This window comes from Lutra lutra, chromosome 4 (genome assembly GCF_902655055.1).
Source record: "Lutra lutra chromosome 4, mLutLut1.2, whole genome shotgun sequence".
NCBI lineage: Eukaryota > Metazoa > Chordata > Mammalia > Carnivora > Mustelidae > Lutra > Lutra lutra.
This window is the reverse complement of record NC_062281.1, coordinates 114,694,142-114,713,611: the sequence shown is the minus strand read 5'-3', so window position 1 is coordinate 114,713,611 and position 19,470 is coordinate 114,694,142. Positions and strand designations below refer to the sequence as shown.

The following is a 19,470-nucleotide window of genomic DNA, read 5'->3' as shown; positions in this document are numbered from 1 at the left end:
AGATCATATGTCAACATAATAAAGGCCATATATGACAAACCCACAGCTAACATTATATTCAGTAATAAATAATTGAAAGCTTTGGTCTAAGATCAAGAACAAGTCAAGGTTAACCACTTAACCACTTTTATTCAATAATACTGGAAGTCCTAGCTATAGCAATCAGATAAGAAAAAGTAATAGAAGGTATCCATGTTGGTAAGGAAGAAGTAAAACTATTTCCAGATGACAGGATACTACATGTATAAAACTGCAAAGACTCCACAAAAAAATTACAATTAATACATGAATTCAGTAAATTTGCAGAATACAAAATGAATATATAGAAATCCTGTTGTGTTTCTATATGCTAGTGATATACTGGAAAGGAAAATTTTTAAAACAATCTGATTTACATTACATCAAATAAAAAATACCTAAAAATAAATTTAATGAAAGAGGATAAAAGACTTATACTCTGAAAACTATAAGAAATGACTGAGGGCAATCAAAGACTCAATGGAAGGATATACATGCTCATGGACTGAAAGAATTCAGATTAAAGTGTGATTCTGTATATGAATACAGATACAATTCAATTATTATCAAAATACCAATAGGATTTTTCATAGAACTAGAACCAAAAAAAAAAAAAAAAAAAAAGAAAGAAACAAAAAACCCTAAAATTTGTATGGAAGCACAAAAAACACCCCAAAGATCCAAGGCACTCTTGAGAAAGAACAAAGCTGGAGGTATAACAATCTCAGATTTCAAGATATACTACAAAGCTATAATAATCAAAACAGTATGATACTGGCACAAAAATAGGTACATAGATCTATAGAAATGAATAGAGAGCCCAGAAATAAACCCACACCTATATTGTCAATTAATCTATGACAAAGGAGGCAATAATACACAATGGGGAAAAGACAGTCTTTTCAATAAATGGTTCTGGGAAAGCTGGACAGCTACATGCAAAAGAATGAAACTGGGCCACTTTTTTATACAATACACAAATATAAACTCAAAATGGATCAAAGATGTAAATGTAAGACATGAAATCATAATCTGCTAAATGAAAACATAGACCGTAATCTCTTGGACATAACCTTAGCAGTATTTTTCTGGATATGTCTCCTCAGGCAAGGAAAACAAAAGCAAAAATAAACAATTGGGATTACATCAAACATAAAAGCTTTTGCACAGCAAAGAAAATCAGCAACAAAATAAAAGGCAACCTACTGAACATGAGAAGGTATTTGCATATGATATATCCCATAATGCCCTAATATTCAAAGGATATAAAGAACTCCTCTAACTCAACACAAAAATAAAACAAAATAATCCAATTACAAATTGGCAGGGGATATGAATGACATTTTCCCAAAGAAGACATACAGATGGCCAAAAGATACATGAAAAGATGCTTGATATTAATGAGCATGAAAATGGAAACGAAAACCAGAATAAGATGTCACCTTTAAGCAGTTGGAATGGCTCATATCAAAAAGACCAGAAATAACAAGTGTTGGCAAGGATGTGAAGAAAAGGGTACCTTCACGCACTGTTGATAAGAATGTATATTGGTACAGCCATTACAAAAAAACAATAAGGAGTTTCCTTGAAAAACTAAAAATAGAAGTATCTAATACAATAATTGCACTTCTGGGTAAAAAAAACAAACACACACTAATTTGAAAAGATATTTGTACCCTTATGGTTTTGGTTTTTGTTTTTTTGCACCTTTATGTTTATTGCAATACTATTTACCATAGACAAGATATGGAAAAAACTTAAGTGTCCATCAGTAGATGAATGAATAAAGATGTGATATACATGCACACAATAACATATTACTCAGCAATAAAAGAGAATGTGATCTTGCCACTGTGACAACATAGATGGACAGAGAGGGAATATGCTAAGTGAAATAAGTAAGATAATGAAAGACAAATACCATGTAATTTCACTTATATGTGGAACCTAAAAAACCAAGCATATGATAAAACAAATAACAACAAAAGAAACTGACTTATCAAGATAGAGAACAAATGAGTGGTTGACAAATAATTGGGATGGGAGTGTAAGTGAAGTAGGTGATTGGGATTATGAGGTACAAACTTCTGGTTATAAAATAAACAACTCACAGAAAGGAAAAATACAACATAGGATATATAGTCAATAATATTGTAATAATTTTGTATGATGACAGATGTTAAATAAAATAAAATGATTCTACAAAATTATCTAGGATATACTTAAGGATCACATAACTAGTTTTCATTTCTCTGGATTTTTTTTTAAATCTAAATTGCCTAGTCATTATTTATTTGTATATCTATATGTTTATTTTCATCTTTCATAATACTGGCATTTTTCTTGAATCCTGGTGAGTTGTCTTGCAAAATGTCCTTCAATTTGCATTACTAGTCTGACTCTATAAATGAGAGTCAAATTTTATGTACATTTTGGTTAGGAATACTATGTAGGTGATGGGGTATCTTCAGAGCATGACGTCAAGAGGTACCAGACTTAAATTTTATGTACATTTTGGTTAGGAGTACTATGTGGGTGATGCTTATATCTTCAGAGCATGGCATCAAGGGGTACCCAAGGTCCCCTTATTGGTGATGTTACGTTTGAACATTTATTTAATTCGCCATTAGTACCTTAATTTTGAGTTGGCATTCTGTTACTATATTCCATTGTACTGAATGTCTCCTACTGCATGGATACTTTGCATGTACAAAGGTATAAGTTTTTAACTACTTCCAGCAATATTGGGAAGTAAAGAAAATTTTCCTTTTCATCTATTTTCCCAGGAGGTTATCACCCAGTAATTACAGTAATATAGCATTATAAATGCAATAGATAAGAGACTGAGTAAAGCAAAAAATATTATGAGGTCTGCGTATAAAGCTCTGGGCAATGCCATGAAAATCATTGTAAATGACTAAGTAGAGGTGAGCCTTCTTGGCAGCTTGTTTCTTGATTTTGGATTCTGCTGCTTGCCTCAATATTTAACCTGAAATGGTAAGCTGCACTGAATTTATAGACCCCGGCCAAGACATAGCGAAGGTCTGTAGCACTTTCCACTCATGTAAATTTTCACTAGGTACTCTGATCACCTTAATCCAGAACTAAATTGTGATTACCCTTTCTTTCTCTCTCCCTTTCTTTCTTTTTCCCTTTCTTTCTTTCCTTCTTTTTTTCTTTCTTTCTTTGAAAATCCTTGGGGAAAATAGAAGTTCTCTTAAATAAAGGGAAAAAGTCATTCATTCAGTTTAGCCATCAAGCACATAGGTTGGTGAACTAGAGATATTTGTGGACAATAATTCTACCACAACAGGAAATTTCACTGTGAAGAGAAGGATAGAAATTGTTCCATTTCACAGAACCTGTAGTCAGATTCCCCTGGTTGTGTTTGCAGAATACCTTTGTTTAAGAACAGGTTGTGGGACCAGTAGCTACATAGCGATTTCTGGCTCTCCATCTTCTAATTATGAGCCTGAACTTCCTCATCTGTAAAATGGAGATAATATATACTTTCCTCACAGACTATGAGGATTAATTAGACAATGTCCCTAAAGTATGAAGAGCACTTCTAACTATACTCGGTGTCAGGCATGTGGATACCAAGAGTAAAGATTTTTACAGTGATTACCTTCAATTTAGGTTATATTTCACAAGAATGTGAATGGGGCATATCCAAACTCTGACAACTCAAGTTTCTCTTATATTACTAGCGATATTGTGCAAGAGAAAAGCCCATGATCTTAGGGGAACAGAACGTGGCTGTTCAGGGGAAAGAGAATGGGTTTTGAATCTGACAATTTTAGGTATAATCTTTACCAAAATGTGTTTGGGTACATTATTTAACTCTCAGTCTCAGTTTCCCAATCTATGTAATGTGCATCATTGCTCTAAAGATTCAAACTACTGCATTGGGAAGTAGAGAGCAAAGACAGCTTCTGAGGATCTGGGCTTTCTTCTTCTTCACAGATCAATAGGACTTTGGACCCCCAAGTCTTGAAGCCATTCCTGACCCCTCAGACCCTCAAGTTCCTTGACAGTGAGAGTGGATAATATAGGGCTGCTCACCACTTTTCTCTCATACCCAATCCTGTGCTGGCTTTAAAAAGAAAAAGAAAATGGCTTCATTATGATAGCACCCAATATTATTTTTGTGTTCCACCTAATTTTCTATGAAATTATTGTTTTCACTCATAAACTTTCAATGGTGGAATAAAGTCTGCTAAAAGATATTGTCTCTTTTAATAAAGATTAATTCAAGTAGTACTTATAGGAAGTTATCAAGAGGAAAATAAGACTTAAAGTTTGCTTCTCTGATTTTCTGGACTGTGGTCAGCTCTTAGTGGTTCAGTGATCTGAGATATATATATATATATATGTATATATATATATATATACATACATATACACACACACATATACATACACATACATACACACACACATATACATACATATGTACACATATATCTATCAGGTATAAATATCATATATGTACACACACCAGTTCTACTAGTTATTAGTTTTGTGAAAGTTAATTACATTATACATGTGAACATTTTTAACAATATTCTTAGAAGAAAACATAGGCGGTATCTTTTTTACATCAGCTATACCAACATTTTTCTAGATAGATCTCCTAGGCAAGGGAAACAAATACAAAAACATACTATTGGGACTACATCAAAATAAAAACTCTTGTACAGTGAAGGGAATCATCAACAAAGCAAAAAGGCAACCTACTGAATGGAAGAAGATATTTGCAAATGACACATCTGATAAAGGTTTAGTATCCAAATATATAGAGAACTTCTACAACTTAACACACACACACACACACACACAAATCTGACTTAAAATATTCTGACTTAAAAATGGGCAGCAAACATGAACAGACATTCTCCCAAAGAAGACATACAGAAGGTCAACAGAAAAATGAGAAGATGCTTGACATCACTAATCATTAGGGAAATGCAAATCAAAAGCACAGTAATATATCACTTCATACCTGTCAGAATGGCTGGAATCAAAAAGATAAACGAGAAATAAAAAGTGTTGGCAGGGATGTAGAGAAAAAGGAACCCTTGTGCACTGTTGGTGGGAAAGTAAATTGGTACAGCCATTGTGGAAAACGGTATGGAATATTCTAAAAAAATTAAAAATAGAAATTTGATGATACAGTAATTCTGATACTGAATATTCACCCAAATAAATGAAAACACTAATTCAGAAAGATCCATGCACCCCTGTTTATTGCAGCATTATTTACAACATCTGAGCTATGAAAGCAACCTAAGTGTCCATTGTCAAATAAAGAAGATGTATACATATACAATGAGATATCACTCAGCCATAAAAAAGAGGAGATCTTGCCTCTTGTGACAACATAGATAGTTCTAGAGGGTACTATACTAACTGAAATATGTCAGAAAGACAAATACCATGTTTTTTCACTTATATATGGAATCTAAAAAACAAATGAATAAACAAAAAAAAAAGCAGAATGAGACCTTAAATACAGAGAACAAGCTGATGGTTGCCAGAGTGGAAGTAGTTGGGAGATTAGCAAAGTAGATGAAAAAGAATGAGAGGTACAGGCTTATACCTATGAAATGAATAAGTCATGGGAAATGTGGAGTATGGGAAATATAGTCAATGGTTTTATGTAGCATTGCATCATGACAGATGTTATAGAAGTGTTGAATAAGGTATAGAGGTGTTGAATCACTTTTGTATACCTGAAACTAATGTAACATTGTATATCAACTACACTCAAATGAAATAGAAAGAAAGAAGAAAAGGAGGAAGGAAGGAAGGAATAATGGATGGATGGATTTAGGGAGGAAAAAGTAAGGAAACTGCAGATCTATCCATATATACTGATCATATTCTGCATTTCTGAATAGAATAATAACAATATATTATGGAAGCAGCGACAGCTATGAGAAATAATTTGTTGGATCCTTCTCTTGGCATTAGAACCATTAGAGCATATTTCTTAGCCAGGAAATCTGACTCCCTGCCCCAAACTGGCTAGGTAGATTTCTCTAGTTCAGTATTCCTTATAGGTCCCTTATTATCACCAGGAAAAAAAAATTTCTAAGTGTATATGTGTGCCTACATTCTCATAGCAGTTGTTTTGGTAGCAGATCTTCACTGCACTTTGTTCTGATTTTTGCCTGGGTGATACTCCTAGTGGGCTTGAATCAAACAAGCCACTATGCTCTAAGCTTAGGTTTTTTTCTGATGATTCAATCCACTTGAAACCTCTCCATTCACTTTAGAAACTCCATTTAATTTGTTAAGAGCCAATTTAGGGATATCTGCCTCTTAAGCCATCCTTCCCAAACTCTGTTTACCAAGTTAATTTGTTTATTTTGAGGATCAAGCCCACTTGCGTTGGATTAATCTCAGCTATTTGGGACCTGCTCATCCACACTGCATGTTGTTCTGTGCTTAATGGCCCTTGTCTCAGGGCAGGAATGAAGAAAAATGGATTGGGAAGAAGCAGATGGGGCTTTTTCTTTCCTGATTTGCCTTTGTTATATCACCCATTATTGCATTGGAAATTCCAAATCTAGAGATAGAATAAGGTAATAGAAGATTATTGCTTATCCTCCATTCTCTCTTTCCTGCAGGTGGGGCACATCAGGTAGAAGGATAAAATATGTTTAATTTGGATGTTTTGAATTTGAGCTTGTAACCAAATTTCCAAGGGGAAGTGTTTTGAAAATAGTTGAAAGAAAAAGTTAGAATAGACATAGGAGATCTGCACTGGATAGGTAGTTTTGCAATCTAATCTCAACAGTTTAATGGATGAAATCCTAAAAACATTTAAGCTCTGTAAGGAAGTAAGGGGGAAAAAGAGCATTTAAAGGTCAAGTAAGGCAAATAAATAACCATATATTATATATACTTACTAAAATTCTATAAAATATTCATTTTAATTTTTATGATCATGATCAATATTTCTATTAAAAAGAGGAGGAAGACACAGAGATGGGTTATTTATAGCGTTGGTGGAAGATAATGAAATTAAAATACCAAGGAAGAGGAATGTTTCCAGTAGAGTCTCAAATATGTATCAAAGAGGTGTGTCAAATATTTACCACATAGAGTATTACATATGGTTCAGAAAGAACAATGATACTGATGGACAGAAATTTTCACGGGACTTGGCAAACAGAAGAGGTCATTGGCAATGATGGTTATCGATTGGCAGTAGGCACAATCAGATCTTGAGAAATTATAATGAAAATAAGTCAGGAAGTGGGGACATTTGTTTACATTGTTGGCATAAAAAGAAAGGGTGCCAAAGAAAAAAAAAAGAAAGAAAGAAAGAAAGGGTGCTATTGATTGCTAAGTAGAAAGAGCACTTAAAAGAAGTGGAAAAGAATTACTAACCAAGGGAAATGAAATATTTTGGAGTTGGGGTGGGAGGGAATGGATGGACTAGAGCTTGTATTGAGAAAAAAAAAATTGAACTGTTGGAGGGTGGTAAGGGTGGGCGGTAAACATAAGAAAAAAGGAGGGGGTATAAGAGTTTTCTCAAGGTTTGTTCTTTGTGCGAACTCAGTCTAAAAGGGTGTGGAGCCTTCAATATCATACAAGAACTCGCCCATTTTCACCTCTTAATAGCTCTTACTAGACATTGTTTATGTCTCCATTTCAAAGGTTCTATCTTCTTTTTTTTTTTTTTTGCTTTTTAAAAAATTTTAATATATCAAAAGGCCTGCTTTAGTGACATGCTAGTCCCACCAGAAAATAATCCCAATCACCCCTTATCAGTAACATGCTCAAGTTGACCAGCCAACTCTTATTTCTAAATCCATGTGGGCATGTGTGTCTTTTAAACCAAAGCTGTGGGGCTCAGGTGAGCGCTCCTTCCACAACGTGCCTGCACCTGTCAACCTGACCAGGTGTCCACCCCCACCTCCGGAAGAGTAGGCAGAGGACAGAGGACCCTACAGTGACAGTAAGGGAACAGCAAAGGGCCCCAGAGAGCCAGCTTTGCAAGCACTGCCTCCCTCACCCCCACTCAAGAAGAGATCCCTTATTTCCAACCAGACTATTTGTCTCCAGTTTGGCTCCCCGGTGACCAGAATGTTCTTCCTCCTTTAGAAAAAAAACACACATATCTGCACACCCATATATATAATTTTTTTTGTTTTTACATTTAAATATAAAAATACTACTCTGCTTTGTGTTATAAATGAAGGACCAAGCAGTTAAGAACTTCTTCTTCTAAGGTAGGTCAATCCATTCTTATGCTGAGCTTGTCTTCAAGGGAGGGCCATTTCGACCTGGGTGAGGGAAGCCCTGTACCAGGAGGACGGGGGTGCATTTTTCTGCCTGGCTCTCTCCTAAGTCTCACTTTTAACAGAAAGTTGGTTATAACCTGACACCAAGAGGAACTCCCCACCAAGAGGGGGAAATCCTAACCTAACCCCAGAGTAAGTAAGTAACCCCCCCTCCCCCAACACTCAGCTACCTGGAAGAAAGAGCCCTCCCCCTCCCTTCACAAACACTATGCTCTGTCCGGATTGCTACACCTACTGGACAAACACACCTGATTAACTGGAAACAGTGGTTATGCCTCCCCACCCCCTCCCCACTAATGTACTAGACAGCTTCAGTGACAGGGAAAAAAAGATGGGGGACCGGGGTGTAAAAAGATTAAGAACCTGACCCCTCTATCCTGGCCAAAGGAAGCAAAGAGATATTAACTGGGCATGAGGAATAAAAAAAGACCTTGATATTCCGCTCTTTGAGTTACAGCTATTAGGACGGTCGAGAGAGGGGCAAACATGGAGGCAGGATGGAGAATGAGGAGGGGTTTGACGGCTGAAAGTCTAGTCCACTTAGTTTTTGTACTGGAAGGGTTCGTCGCCAGTTTCATTGAGAAGACATGTGCGGATGAGGGCTTCTGTCACGGAAAAAGGGTCACAGTTGGCAGAGGGGCGACGGTCTTCAAAGTAACCCTTCTTCTCCTGGCCGACAGTCCGGGGAATGCGGATGCTAGCCCCACGGTTGGCCACGCCGGCGGAGAAGTCATTGATGTTGGACGTTTCATGGAATCCAGTCAGGCGCCGGGCGTTATCCAGGCCCCCCTTGGGGTCGTAGGCTCGGATGTGGTAGTGGTGCCGCTTGCTCAGTTTCTCGATGGACTCCTCAATGTACTTCAGACCATTCTCCTCGCGCATGGCCTTGGTGCTAAAGTTGGTGTGGCAGCCCGCACCGTTCCAGTTCCCAGGAATGGGCTTAGGATCAAAGGTTGCTATCACTCCAAAGTCTTCACATACACGATGCAAGATGAAACGGGCCACCCAGAGATGATCTCCCATGTCGATTCCTTCGCAGGGTCCTATCTGGAATTCCCACTGGGCAGGCATGACCTCAGCATTTGTCCCAGCAATCTTGATGCCAGCGTACAAGCAGGCTCGGTAGTGAGCCTCCACGATATCTCTCCCATAGGCTTTGTCTGCTCCCACGCCACAGTAGTATGGACCTTGGGGCCCAGGGAAGCCGTTGGAAGGCCAACCAAAAGAGTGCCCATCTGTGCCCATGAGAGTATACTCCTGCTCCATTCCAAACCAAGGATGCTGATTGCTCACCATGTCCATTATCCGTTTACAGGTATGCCTCAAATTGGTCTCTGCAGGTTTCCGGTTGTACTTGAAGACTTCACAGAACACCAGCTTGTTGGGGTCCTTGCGGAAAGGGTCCCGAAACAGGCAACGGGGATGAGATACATGTCCCTGTTGGAGCCTTCAGACTGAAAGGTACTAGAGCCATCAAAATTCCACTCAGGCAACTCTTCTATACACTTGGGCTCACTGTCCAAGGTCCGGGTCTTGCAACGCAATCCTTCTCCCGTCCCGTCAATCCAAATATACATAGCTTGCACTTTCTCGCCCTGAGGCAGGGACATGTACAACTGCTTGATGCCTTTGTTCAGGTGGGAGCTCGCGGAGGTGGCCATGGTGGACGTTTTTCTGGGCGGCGAGCAGGCGGCGGGACGGGCAGGCCTCGAGAGCGAGGTGAGGTGAGGAGAGGAGGCCGGCGTGCTGCTTAGAAGCTCCACTCTTCTCCCATTCTCGGCTCTGCCTCAAAGGTTCTATCTTCTTTCAAACATCAGTTGAAACTTTCCATTTTTCTTTGGCCCCCTATTTATATTTTATTTTCCTATATATCTCACAATGTGGTTTACTATCACATATAATTGTGTCACAAGAATAAGGTCAAGCATAATGAGCCTCATGACCAGTAAAGCTCATGCTGCAGGAATGAAATGATCACTCTTATTCAATGCTTAAATATAAATAAGGAAAATTCTTTTCAAAGCTGTCCATAAAATCTTTATGATGATGAATTATACCAGAAATATAAGTTGGATAAAAAGAAAAATAATATTTTATTTTGTTAAAGGTGAGGGTTTGAAAAATAAGATTATTTTTCTGAATTGATTTATCAGGTAAAGGGTTTTTGGGTTTTTGATTTTTTATTTTTGGCTCAAATTCAATAGACTGCATTAAATCAAATTCAATTTTTGTCACCTCTCCCCACCTCCCTCCCCCTACAAGTGTTAAAAGATGTGACTAAGACTGAGATTTTGTTATAAAAACACAGAAAGTGTGAATAAAGCATCTACAGAGATTACTAGAGGAGAGTCTTATTGTTAATAACCCTCTCTGATTTTTGTGCAGATGTAGTGGACATGGGATTTTGACTCAATGTAAGTACCTTCCCAGTTATAGTTAGAATTGAACAAAAACAGTGATCAATAGTTCACCCCCCTCTCATTGGGGATATGAGAAGTCTGCAATAGGAATTATATTTTGGGATAAGAGTGCAAGGAAGTTATTTGGAAAAAAAGATTTAATCATAGCCATTATGATAATTTGATCTGGGTGAAAGATGGTCTTTTAAATAAGCTTTTTATTTAATCCACCTGAATTCAGCTCATGTATGTTTGTGTGTGTTGTGTGTGTGTGTGTGTGTGTAATCCCCACAGCAATGTTTGGTGTGATTTATGTTATTTTCTTGTGTTTCTAATTTTGTGACTTTGTGATATTTACGTCAGTACCAATAACCAGAGAGAAACATTTGTTCACTCTATTCTTTCTCACACTATGGACTGATTCATACAAATTGAGGCAGGATATAGAAAATGTTTCATTAATTTCAGACAGGTCATGAGATTGAAGAAACATATATGGTGTTATTTGAAAATATCTGGTTGTATGCTGTCTCCTTCTTAATTTCCCAGGCTAAAACCTTGCTGACTTTTTCTCTATTGTCACGTAATGCATGTCTCATGTTTTTTTGTTTTTTGTTTTTTTAATTAGCTTTGGGTTCCTGAGGAGTTGAAACATTATATTGAAACTTGCCTTAAGCCAAATTATTATAAAGCATTTGACAGTGTGAATGTTTCATTTCTCTGCCACATCTTTTATCTAGTTTATTTAGGTTGAAAAGATTAATTCAAGTTCACCTGGATTTTAGATATTCTGCATGAAATAGCTAACAGAAAGTCATAGCCTGTTTCTCAAATTTCTTGTGTAATTTCATAATGAAAAATATCTATGATTCTCAATTTTAAGAGCTATGTCATATAATCCTCAATGTCATATACTTCTCATATATAAGATTGGGAAAAATAACACTATTTGACAAAGTGACAGGCTGTTATGCTCATGGAACTTAGATCTGATAAATCATCCTAAAGAGATGAGTGTGTATACAGCAACTTTCAAGATACCCATATAAGGGACTATAAATATGAGTCTTTAAAAAATTGTTTTATTTTATGTATTTGTATTTGATGGACTTTTTGTGGGACTATATTTCACAGAAAGTAGAAATTTTGGTAAACTTTGTGATTAAACTATAAATGTATATAATAATCATTATGTTTACTCATTTTTCATCTTCTGTATGTAAATAACTGAAACTGCTACATATGTAACACAAATTGGATTGAATGAAATGCTAGAGAATTTGGAAGCTGGGACTAGTGAAATGCCTTTAGTTTGCATTCTAGCTTGTGGAACTCCAGTCATTTTAACCAGAGAAGTGACTAGTTCTTAGAAGCCTGATCAAATCCTGTAATTCTAAAGGATCATTCATCTTATGGATGTGGACTTCCAGAAACAATACCCTACTATCATCTCCTCTGTCAGTACAAGTAAACAGAGAAGTCCCCTTTCTTTGTTTTTTCCCCCTTATCTACCTACTTGTCTCTTTGTTAGCATACGTAGAAACATTTCAAGTTTCTCACTTCCCCTTTATCTTCTACTTTAGACCTAAAATCACTTCTGGAACTTTCTGCAGGGGAAAAGGGGTCACAAAAGTGGCCTGTTTCCTACTTATGCAATTTGCCTTCTCAAAGATTACTCATATGGCTATATAACACTTTACTAATTTACTTTTTAATTTACTAATTTACTCAAAGATTACTCATATGGCTATATAACACTTTACTAATTTACTTTTAAAATGCACACAATTTTATGGTTTAATAACTAAAATAATATGTGCTCATGGCAAAAAAGGGCACAAATTTTTAAAATTAAATTTGTAAAATAAAAAAATTTATATTTGAATTTAAGCTATTATCACCTTAAAATAAAGTGTTATAGATAGGAGATATTTTATATAAACTTGCAGTGACCACAAAGAAAATGTCTATAGAAGATCCTGAGCTTACCTCCTCCCATGGGACACACCAAGGCAATAACTATATATGTATTGCAACTCACTCCGAATATGATCTGACACTGACAGAGCAGATCTTCCGCAGCTAAAGTCATGAAGAATCCTGCATCAAAAAGGGTAGGTATGGAGGAGACACAGCTGGGAACCAAAACCCTTGCACTGAAAGCAAGCAGGAGAATCACAAGAATGAATGAGGGGATCAAGTTCCACAATGGGGTCTCTGGCCCTGGGGTACAGAACTAGGAAGACAAGTCCTCATAATGTCTACCTTTGAAAATCATGGGTACTTAACTCTCGGAGTTTTAAAAATCAATGGGGCTTAATTTTCTGAGAGCTAGAGGGCCACAGGAAACCAGGGATTTGCTCTTAAAGGGCCAGCACACTTTTTCCACTAGGCCTGAGACACAGCACAGAAGTAGTAGTTTGAAAAGCAGCTGGGTAATACATGAAGATTTATTGATTTAGGGTATGTGCCAGAGGGGCAGGTATCTGCAGGTATTAGGTATCTCTTTTTATAGAAACAGACGTGTTGCCAAGAACCATTTTTCTTGCATTTTATTTTTCAGTCTAGCTAGACAGATGCTTGCAAGATCCCATTTTGAAACTCCATCTACCTTGCTAGCATCACTTGCCCTGCCCTACCATTTTCCCTCAGACCCATTCCACTCAACCCACCCACCCCAGCAAGGGCCATTTCAAAATATTTCTTACCAATCACATATGGTGATAGTCTTGGTCAGGACCAGCATCCCCACAAAACATCTATCACCCCATGACACCTGATGGGCAGCCCCAGCTGTGATAGCTGTCCCTCCAAAGTGACTCGAGGTGGGGGGGAGGGGTGCTAAATCTACACAGGTGCATGCATGGAGCAAGGTCATTGCAGGTAACTGACCTTGGGGTCAGGGGAGAAGACTGGACATACCCACCAGCAAAACAACAGGGGCTAGATCAGAGCTCAACCAGTTATACAAAGGACAAGCCCTCCCCACAAGTGCCACCACAGCAGATGAGGTGGGTCACTGTAGCCATCTGGGCTGAGGGCCACCACCCACCAATAGCATGTCCACAGCAGTTCCCACTCAACCACAACAGGACACATGCATCCCATGCAGGTGAAAACCCTGGTGCATCTGATTCTGGTGATCAAGGGGAATTGAACTATAGGGCTCCACAAAATTCCTTTTTCATAAGGTCACTACTTTCAAGACCAGGAGAAATAGCTGCCCTACCAAGTATGTATAAAACAAACACAGAGAGTAAGACAAAATGAGTAGACAGAAGAATGTGTTCCAAAAGAAAGACCAAGACAAAACCACAGCAAAAAAGCTAAATAAAATGCAGTCTGCATTTATAAAGATAGTTCAGAGTAATGGTCATAAAGATACCAGGCTTGAGAAGATAGTGGATGAACTTGGTGAGAACTTCAACAAAGAGATAGGAAATATTGAAAAGGAGCAGTCAGAGCTAAGGAATAAATTGATAGGAAAAATACACTTGAGGGAAACAACAGTAGAACAGAGGATGCAGAGGAATGGATTAAGGCTCTAGAAGACAGCATAATAGGAAGCAATGAAGTTGGACATCAAAAAGAAAAAAAGAATTTAGAAAATGAGAATAGTTTAAGTGACCTTTGTGATAATAACAAAAAAACAACATTTGCAATATGTGTTCCAGAAGGAGATGAGAGAGAGAGAAGGGGGCAGAAAACTTACCTGAGGAAATAATAGCTGAGAACTTCCCTAATCTAAAGAAGAAAACAGACATCCAGGTCCAGGAAACACAGAAGTACCAAAACAATATGAACTAAAGTGGTCTATACTACAACACAGTAGTTAAAATAAGAAAATTAAAAAGAAGGGGTACCTGGGTGGCTAAGTGGGTTAAGCCTCTGCCTTTGGCTCAGGTCATGATCTCAGGGTCCTGGGATTGAGCCCCAGGTCAGGTTCTCAGCCCAGCAGGGCGCCTGCTTCCCCCTCTCTCTCTCTCTGCCTGCCTCTTGCCTACTTGTGATCTCTGTCAAATAAATAAATAAAATATTAAAAAAAGAAGAAAGAAGAAAGAAAAAGGCAATCTTAAAAGCAACAAGAGAAAAGCAAACCATTACATACAAGGGAAATTCCATTAGGCTATCAGCTGATTTTTCAATGAAACTTTGCAAGACAAAAGACAGTGGCATGATAAATTCAAAGTACTGAAAGAAAAAAATCCTTCAACCAAGAATACTCTACCCAACATGATTATCATTCAGAACTGAAAGAGAAATTGAGTTTCCCAGACAAACAAAGGAGCTCATTACCATGAAACTGGCCTTATAAGAAATGTTAAAGGGACTTCTTTGAGTGAAAAGGCCATAACTAGACATAAGAAATTACGAGAGGAAAAAAATTTCACTGGTAAAAAGAAACATACAGTAAAAGTAGTAGATCATTTATAAAGCTGGTTTGAAGATTAAAACAAAAAAGGAGTGAAATTAATTGTATCTATAAAATTAGAAAAAGAATACATAAAACACAAAGGTATAAAATATGGCTTTAGAATGTGTTCAAACTTAAGTGACCATTAAATTAATATGGATTGCTATATATTTAGGATGTTAGATATAAACTCCATTGTAACCACAAACCCAAAATCAATAGTTCACAAAAGAAGAGGAAGATAGCCACACATAAAACTGTAAGTCATCAAACATAAAGAAAGAGAACAAGAGAAGAAAGGAAAAGGACTAAAAGAAAGAAATAAAAAACCAACCAACCAACCAAAAAACAGCCACAAAACAAGTAACAAAATGGCAATACATACAATACCATCTTGAATGATAGCCTTTTTGGATAAAGTATTCTTGGCTGCAGATTTTTCCCTTTCAGCATTTTGAATACAACATGCCACCCTTTTCTGGTCTGCAAAGTTTAGGCAGAAAAAATTGCTGATAGCCCTGTGGGGTTTCCCTTATAGGTAGCTATCTCTTTTGCTGCTTAAAAAAAAATTTTTTTTCACTACTTTCTGCCATTTTAATTACTATGTGTCTTGGCATTGACTTCCATGGGGTGAATATTTGGGGGATCTCTTTGCCTCCAGGATCTGGATATCTGTTTCCTTCCCCTTATCTCTCTCCTTAAATCCCTGTAATGTGGAAGTTATTATGCTTGACAGAATCACTGAATTACCTAAGACTATTCCCAGTTTGCACAATTTTCTTTTCTCCCCTTTGCTTAACTTGGTTATATTCCATTACTCTGCTTTCCAGGCCATTAACTCATTCCTCTGCTTCATATAGCCTTCTACTTATTATATTTAGTGTATTTTTAATTTTACTTATTGTGTTATTGATCTCATTATATCTAGTGTATTTTTAATTTCACTTATTGTGTTATTGATTTTTAAATCTCTGTTAAGGGTCTCACTGGTGTCCTCCACTCTTTTCCCCAGTCCCGTGAGTATGTTTATGATCATTACTTTAAATTTTCTTGTTTTTAAAAGATTTTATTTGTTTTATTTGTCAGAGAGAGAGAGAGCGAGAGCACAACAGGGGGAGTAGCAGGCAGAAGAAGAAACAGGCTCCCTGCTGAGCAGGGAATCCGATGTGGGACTCAATCCCAGGACTCTGGGATAATGACCTGAGCCAAAGGCAGATGCTTAACTGACTGAGCCACTCAGGTGTCCCTACTTTAAATTTTCTATCAAGCAATCACTATTAATTTTGTTTTGATCACTTGCAGTTGTTTGGTCATTTCATTTAGGAGATGTTTCTCTCTTTCCTTTTGACTGACTTTCTGTGTCCATTTTTATGTGTTAGGAGTCTAGAGATAAAGGAGTCTAGAGATAAAGGGTTTCTCAGATAAAGAAAAACTAGAGGAGTTCTTGACTGTTAAGCCAGTCTCACAAGAAATATCAAAGGGGAATCTGAGTGGAAAAGAAGAACATAAGTGAGAGAATGAAAAATAAACATAGAAGCAATAAAAATGAACATTTTTGTAAAAGCCAAGGTATTCATAAAACTAAAGGATGTAAAATATGACACCATATACCTAAAACATGGGAGAGAGAGGAAAAAGAATGGGACAAAACTTAAGCTACCATCAACATAATATAGACTGCTATAATGCAGAAGATATTGTATATAAACCTAATGGTAACCACAAATCAAAACCATTGATAAATAAAAAAATAAAATAAAAAATGAAAAAAAAATTAAAAACCCACTAATGCAAAGAATACAGAGAAAGGAATCCAAGTATATCACTAAAGATAGCCAATAAACCATGAAAGAGAGAAAGAGGAGAAAGGATCAGAGAAAACCTATAGAAACCACTAAAAACAAAACAAGTTTACAAAATGGCAATATATACATATCTGTCAATAATTACTTTAATGTAAATGGACTAAATGCTCCAAAAACAAGACATAGGGTGACAGAGTGGGGGGTGGGGAAGACCTATCTATATGCTGCTTAGAAGAGAAATATTTCAGATCTAAAGATACCTGCAGATTGAAAGTGAGGGGATGAATAAACATTTATCATGCAAATGAGTGTCAAAAGAAAGTTGGGATAGCAATACTCACATTGGATGAAATAGACTTTAAAACAAAGACTGCAAAAACCTCCCCAAAAAACCAGAGTCCAGGGCCAGATGGCTTCCTAAGGGAATGATACCAAACATTTAAAGAAAAACTAATACCTATTCTTCTGAAAGGTATTTCAAAGATAGAAATAGAAGGAAAACTTCCAAATTCATTCTACGAGGCCAGCATTACCTTAACCCCCAAACCAGGCAAAGAGTCCATCAAAAAGAATTACAGACCAATACCCTTGATAAACACGGATGCCAAAATACTCACCAAGATACTAGCCAATGGGATCCAACAGTACATTAGAAGATTATTCACCCCAACCAAGTGGGGTTTATTCCTGGGACAGAAGGGTGATTCAATATTCACAAATCAATCAATGTGATAGATCACATTAATAAAAGAAAAGACAATAACCATATGATCTTCTCAATTGATGCAGAGAAAGCATTTGACAAAATACAGCATCCTTTCTTGATTAAAACTCTTAAAAATGTAGGGATAGAGGGGATGTATTTCAATATCATAAAAGCTATCTATTAAAAGCTCACAGTGAATATCATTCTCAATGGAGGAAAAACTGAGACCTTTTCCCATAAGCTCAGGAACATGACAGAGATGTCCACTTTCACCATTATTGTTCAACACATAGAAGTCCTAGCCTCAGCAATCAGACAACAAAACGAAATAAAAGGCACTCAATTGGTATGTATGTGGTAAGATTCATGCTAAAGTCCATTGGGGGTTTGTTTTATAGCCCTGCCTGGGAACACTTGAAAATAAATTAACCTTTTACCAAAAAAAAAAAAAAAAAAAAAAAAAAAAAGCACTCAAATTGGAAAAGTCAAACTTGCTCTTCACAGATGACATGATACTGCAGAGGATCATAGAGGAAGGGAGGGATTCACCAAGTAAAGGATGTAAAATATGACACCATATACCTAAAATGTGAGGGGAGAAGGGTAAGGATTGGATACAAATATAAGTGACCATCAATTTAATATAGACTGTTATATGCATAAGATGTTATATTCAAACCTACTAGTAACCAAGAATCAAAAACCAGTCATTGATATGCAAAAAATAGAAAGAATCTGAATATATCACTAAAGAAAGCCAGCAAAACATGAGAGAGCAAGAAAAGAAAGTAACAGAGAACTGCAAAAATAACAATAAACAAGGAATAAAATGACAATAAATCTTATCAATAATTACTTTAATAAATAATAATAATAAAAAGACAATCCAACATGAGGATATAACAAATGTAAATATTTTGCACCCAACATGGGAGCATCCAAATACATAAAACAGTTAATAACATACATAAAGGAAGTAATCAGTAGTAATACAATAATAGTAGGAAACTTTAACACCACACTTACATCAATGAATAGATCGCCCAAACAAAACAAACAAATAAACAAACATCAAAATCTTTGAGAGGCAGGAAAAATTGCTGTATCAGGGAAGTTTATAATAATAAAGGCCTATCTCAAGAAGCAAGAAAAATCTCAAACAAAATAAACATATACATAAAGGAGCTAGAAAAAAAAACAAACAAAATTCCAAAGTAGTAGTTGGAAGGAAATAATGAAAATAAGAATGGAAAAATAAGAATGGAAATAATATTTACATTGGATAAAACAGACTTTAAAACAAAGACTGTAAAAAGAGACAAGGAAGGACACTATATAATAATAAAGGAGAAAAATCCAACAAGAGGATATAACAGTTTTAAATAATTATGCACCCAACATGGAAGCACCCAAATATGTAAGACAGCTAATAACAAACATAAAGAAGATAATCAATCATAACATAATAATAGTAGGGGACTTTAACACCCCCACTTACACCAATGGACAAATCATCCAAACAGAAAATCAACAAGGAACTAGTGGCTTTGAATGACACATTGGATCAGATGGATTTAACAGATATATCAAAACTTTCCATCTTAAAAACAGCAGAATACACATTCTTTTCAAGAGATCATGGAGCATTCTTCAGAATAGGTCACCTATTAGGCCACAAAATAAACCTCAGCAAATGCAGAAATAGCAAAGTGATATCATGCTTCTTTTCTCACCACAACACCATGAAACTATAAATCAACCACAAGAAAAAAAATATATGGAAAGAGAATAAATATATGGAGGTTAAATA

The 19,470-nt window shown here is 36.5% G+C and overlaps 1 protein-coding gene and 1 long non-coding RNA gene across 2 annotated transcripts in view; both read right to left on the bottom strand.

The window, feature by feature from the left end:
* LOC125098726 (uncharacterized) overlaps window positions 1-19,470 on the bottom strand; it is a 106,225-nt gene that overhangs the window by 62,454 nt on the left and 24,301 nt on the right. The gene's annotated exons all lie outside the window — the stretch shown is intronic.
* LOC125098725 (glutamine synthetase-like) lies at window positions 7,702-10,120 on the bottom strand. The gene is given in 2 exon segments (XM_047727790.1): window positions 7,702-9,748; window positions 9,751-10,120. Coding segments are annotated over 2 exon segments (1,119 nt in total). The 5' UTR covers window positions 9,998-10,120; the 3' UTR covers window positions 7,702-8,876.